Raw genomic sequence first — 5,779 nt, forward strand, 5'->3', positions numbered from 1 at the left:
ATAAAATTGAAAATATATTGATTTACCTCTGAATTGGGAAATCTTAGTGTATAATTAGTTTTCCAAGTCTAAAAAAATATTTACTAATTTTATTTCAAAGAAACACCATTAAAATTTAATTTATCTCAAGGGTATAGGGAAGGAATTCTTAGCAAGCAGGAAGTGGAGGAAAACTAGTTCTCCTGAGATTGAGATTGACAGTTAACCTTGTCTCATGGGAGGTATGACCCACAAGTATCCTTACAAAAGAAAAAACATTTATATAAAGAATCCAGAAGCAGAGTGATTGTTAAAAGTGTATCTACCTGATAAGGGATTTCATGAATTTTATGCAGTAAAGGAAGAGGTAGGATCATGGATATTATCATCCTTTAAATATTTCAAAGATATGTTCCTGTTATGGAAGAAAATCTCTCATATCTAAGGTATAAGAGTATATTATATTTGATTTACTTCTTTGATATTACCAATGAATAATTCTCCTACACAACACTGTTAGGCCTCAAGGTAATTTGCACACTTAATTATTTCTTTGCCATATGGCACATTTTTGCTCTAAAGGTAGGCTGGATTTTTCTGATTCAGTTACTAACTTCACAATATTTTTAAATATTGTACCTGAAGATCTGTCTGTGAATAGTTTGTCTCAAAATATTGGAAACATATTGATAACAAAATTCCCTTGATATTGAAATAGCAGAAGCAACAAGTATGAGATATTTCATAAACCAGAAATTTACAGGCAAAAATAATTATGATGGTATTTCATGGAAATCTATCAAAATAAATAAAAATCAATATTAAAACATTAATGGAAATGTAAAGATTTCCAGTGTAGTTTTTACAATGAACAATTTCTGATATTTATTTGCTGGATATTTTGAAGCAACCATGATCAGTGCTGGTCATTTTAAAATACTACTATATATCTTCTTTTAAAAAATAGACAAGGAATTAGCAATCCCACTCATAATGCTATTGTCCACACATTAAAATTATGAAATAAATGCTTCTTAAAAATCCCTGAGGTAGTAAGGCATAGAGGAAAAACCCTGAACTCTCTGCATGGCCATAGCTATTCTTTTGATCATCATGGTACATTTTAAAGAAGTTACGTGGTAAATTTAGCATAATTAAACTTGAGAATTTCTATGGACTAAGGAAAAAGTTGCGGTCTGAAGAGATGGATGATAGGAAGGAGGTTTTAATGATCAAGGGCTAATATATAATCCTGATAAAGCAAATATGCAGAAATATTTTTTTTAAAAATGTACATCTGGTTTAATTCAGTAACATGCACCAAAGCCCATTTGTATTCACTTTAACCACTGAGTAATGTTTCATAGTTAATAAGTTATCTACTTTGCATAAATTGTATACTTTAGAAATTGAGAATATTAGAAGAAACCACGTATAATAGAAATGATATTATATAAAACAATCTGCACAAAATATTTTGAAATAAACTAGAAATTCATGTGGATAAAAACAATGTAAGCAATATAACATGTTTATTTTTTACTTCTATTTTTTATTATATTTTTTGAAAATACATGGATCACACAAAATCTTACATTAAAAATCATGAGGTTCTCATATACCCCACTCCCCACAATGCCTACTCTTCCCACATTGACAACGTCTTTCATTTGTGTGGTACATTCATTGCATTTGATGAGTACATTTTGGAGCACTGCTACATCATATGGGTTATAGCTTATGTTGTAGATTATACTCCTCCAGTTCGATCAGTGGGTTATGTCAGGCTATATAGTGTCTGGCATCTGTCCCTGCAATATCAGTCAGGACAGATCCAAGTCCCAAAAATGCCCTAATATCACAACTCATTTTCCCTCTCCCTGCCTTCAGCAACTCCTGTGGCCACTGTCTCCACATCAATGATATAATTTCTTCCATTGCTAGTGTCAATATTTTTATAGTAGAATACCAGCAAGTCCTCTCTAAGCCATATTTTATTCCTCTGTCCTGAAGACTCTGGGATGATGATGTCCACTCCACCTCTAAATCAAGCTGGGGGTTAGATTCCACATGGCTGATGGTTGAAATTCTCCTGCTTGCAGCTGTAGACTCTCTCAGTTCCCTGGTGTGGTGGGTTGACCTTCCCCACCTGTTAGTTGACCTGGTTAAGTCCAGTGAATTGGAAAGTAGGTCTTGCAACTCTGCTGAGTCTCAGGGCCCAGTTGGCACATAGACAGTCCAAAGGTTCAAGTTCTGAACATAAACCAACCCCAGAACCAACCACAGTTTCAGTAGAAGTGACAGAAGAGAGGTCACATCTGAGTCCCACTCCATCACATTCAGGAGCACAAATTCCAAGGTAGGGCACACTGGCAGGGCACTGAACTTCAGAGCAATCTGTCATGACTGTAGGAGCTGGGTGTCTCCATTACCCTCAGGAGCACCACTACCTGGGGTTGTATTTACTTTGGCTCTCTCTCAGATCCTGCTGAGATATATTAACATGTATAAAAATGGCAGAAAAACTGAAAACATATTTGTAAAGACAAGAGATCTTTTATAAAGAAAATATTATTAAAATACAAATTATAATCATGTGTAATTATAATTCTTTAATTTCTGGTTTCTGACAAGTGGAAATTAGTAAAAAATTCTACTTCACTAGCAATAAAATTTATTGAAATAAGATTGCTTTATACTTTGAACTACTTCAAGATGAGCACAATTTATTAATTTTAGTTAGCATAATTTTTTTTATGAATGAGGAGATTTCTGCAACCTAGAACAGCATATAAGAAAGGGAATTGATCAGAATGTGAACCCTTCACTAAATATTGGAATTCATGCTACATGGTAAAAGGATGCTATGTGTAGGACTACTGTCAGCTGGAATTATTTTCTCAAGAGTTTGTGTGCAGGTGAAAAAGGTAACTAGATTGAAAACAGGGAACTGAAGATACACACTCCCAACTAAATCAAATATAATTTTATGGGCAATGTCACAAAGGAGGAATGAAATAATTTGTCTTCATTTCCTAAAAGCAACTAAAATGAAAGAATGCTGAGGAAGAACCATTTGTTTCATTTCTAATAAAATCTCAAATCATTTTCAGAACTATTAACTTGTTACAGAAACAAGCAATTTCTATGTCCTATTGCCTTTGAATGGGAAGATAAAGACATTCCCTGGTACAAGCAAGATTCAGTAATAGCTGTGTAGTGGTATAATGCTCTGCTCTCTATATAAACTTTCTCACAGAGCATGTCTGCATTAATATTGTAGAAAATAAGAATATAAGCACTGGATGTGTTCAGCTTATTTTTAGGTATATTTTAAGAAATACTGTAATTGTAGCTCAATGATTGAAATACTCAACTTTAAATCTCATAAGAAATATTTACTTTTGCTTAGATTCTACTATATCATGAGTGTTGTAGCTACTATAGCTCAGCAGAGTTTGGGTAGAAAATGAAAAAGAATTTCATGAATTTACTGATTTTGAAAGACTGCTATTTCTTGATTTCCTGTATCCTGATTTCTAGGTTAGAAGCCTTACCTTGATGCCAGTGTTGGCTTATTATTTGTTGATAGTGTGGATTGGCTTCATTTTGCTCTTTAGTGTTATCTTATGATTTTATGCTCTGACTCCCAGGTTGACTGCAGCATATAAAGTGCACATGAGCAACCTCACGATCTTCACAGAATTCGTCCTCATGGAGATCTCAAGCTCCCGAGAGCTACAAGTTATGCAAGGTCTGCTATTTTTAGTGATTTATCTGGGAGCACTGACTGGGAATCTTGTAACTGTTACTGTTATTGTGAGAGACCCTCATCTACACTCTCAAATGTATTTCTTTATAGGAAATTTATCCCTGATAGATATTTGCTGCATTTCCGTTACTGTTCCCAAATTCATTGTGAATTCTTTGACAGGCAGTGCATTGATTTCTCTGCCAGCCTGTGCTGCTCAGCTTTTCCTGTTTAACTTCTTTGCTGCCACAGAGCTCGCCTTCCTCGTGGTGATGTCCTATGATCGCTATGTTGCCATTAGCCACCCTCTGCACTATGGACTCACCATCACCCCACGTCTGTGCGCACAGGCTGCAGGCGTCTCATGGGCAACTGGGTTGGGCTATTCTGCTGTCCACACAGGTATCATGTTCAGGCTTCCTTTCACAGGGTCCAATGTGATCCATCAGTATTTCTGTGATAAACCTCAAATTTTGAGTATTTCATCTTCAGATGTTTGTTTTTCCGAGTTTGTTTTCCTAGCTTTAAGTATAGGTCTGGGCTTATTATGTTCTATCTTATTGTTAATATCATACATTAATATATTTTCAATGGTGCTTAACATGCATTCCATGGAAGCTCGTAATAAAGCCTTATCCACCTGCACACCACACTTGGCAGTTCTATTTATATTTATAGTTTCTGGAATTGTTGCTAACTTAGGACCCATTCCAGATAAAACATATCTTAGTAATCTGCTCATAGGCATGTTCTACTCCATGGTGCCCCCACTAATAAACCCCCTCATCTATAGTCTGCGGAACAGAGAGATTAACACTGCTCTATGCAGAATGTTCAACAGATGTTTTTAGGTCCCAAGGAATGCTTTCTTTGGTTAAAAATAAAGCAACTTAGAATACAATGACAAAGAAGTATAATTTATATTTTATCTATGTTTTTAATTTGAATCTTTCCCTATAAAATATCTAAACCTTTCTGATCTGTACATATCTTGTCATGAACACATGACAGGACGCTAGAAAAAGCTGTCATAATTTTTCATTCTTAATTCTACATTTGGGTAATTCACATATTCTTTTAGAATAGGCTTTCAAATTCTAAAATATGTTTTGTAAAATTATTATGATGGTTTAGAGCAAAAAGCAGGATATGGCACCATAAGGAAAAGACTGGGCCTTCTACATCAGCGCCTAAACAGGTGTCTATACTTTTTATGTATTTCCAAGGTACTGGATACTGCCACCCTGGAAGAAAACATTGAGTGTTTTGGTTTAGAGAAATATGCTTTTTAAATTGCTCTCTTTGGTTCATGCATATACACGTCTGCTCAAAATAAGATATTAGAACTAAGAGACAACTATGGAATTGAGGACTCAGTATGGGTATAGCACAGACACTTGTATCATTGCTGGAATACTTCATATTTGTCTGCCTCGTTCAAAATGGGCATATAAAAACCCTGAACTTTAATACAATACAATTTGCAAGTTTTAGGTTTTACTTATCTCTGTGTAAAGTTGCATGCTACTCTTGTTTCACTCAAGCTTCTGCATGAGGAAAAACAGGATTCATTAGTTATAAAATCCAATAAATGATATTGGATTTGCCTGCAGAACAGCAGTCTTTTTAATACTATGTGATTCACTTTTCCCATAAGTAAAATATAAACGTCATACCCTGAAGATCAAACATTTTATTTTTCTGATTCCTCAAGGCTTAGCTAGCACTCTGATAGCCTAAGAATATATTAGCCCCTTTATATCTAAGAATTTAATTCTTTGACAGCTTCCTTTTTAACTCCAGGATGCTATGTAGAAAATGTGTACTTCATAGAAACTTAAGCTCATTTATATTCAGCTGCAAGTTGTACAGTTTACAGTCTCCTTATGGTTCAGTATGGATTATCTGACATAGAAGCAAGAAGTTGGTGATGAACTCTGCTCTCCTTTCATCAAAAGTCATAATCCTAGGAATAATTTGAACATTGCTCATGTTCATCCAGTGTCTGAAATATAAACTTGTATTTTCAATGATTTGATAATTGAGAGA

The 5,779-nt window shown here is 34.6% G+C and overlaps 1 protein-coding gene across 1 annotated transcript; it reads left to right on the forward strand.

Annotated features, from left to right (window-relative positions):
- The first annotated feature begins 3,657 nt into the window (after nucleotides 1–3,657).
- LOC139437866 (olfactory receptor 14I1-like) lies at nucleotides 3,658–4,581 on the forward strand. Its single transcript, XM_071212736.1, has one exon. The coding sequence runs from the start codon at nucleotides 3,658–3,660 to the stop codon at nucleotides 4,579–4,581; it is 924 nt and encodes a 307-aa protein (XP_071068837.1).
- The last annotated feature ends 1,198 nt before the right edge of the window (nucleotides 4,582–5,779 follow it).

Source organism: Dasypus novemcinctus, chromosome 30 (genome assembly GCF_030445035.2).
Source record: "Dasypus novemcinctus isolate mDasNov1 chromosome 30, mDasNov1.1.hap2, whole genome shotgun sequence".
Classification (NCBI taxonomy): Eukaryota; Metazoa; Chordata; class Mammalia; order Cingulata; family Dasypodidae; genus Dasypus; species Dasypus novemcinctus.

Bases quoted from the DNA above. Each gene is read 5' to 3' on its own strand.
- LOC139437866 (XM_071212736.1), top strand. From the start codon at position 3,658: ATGAGCAACCTCACGATCTTCACAGAATTCGTCCTCATGGAGATCTCA.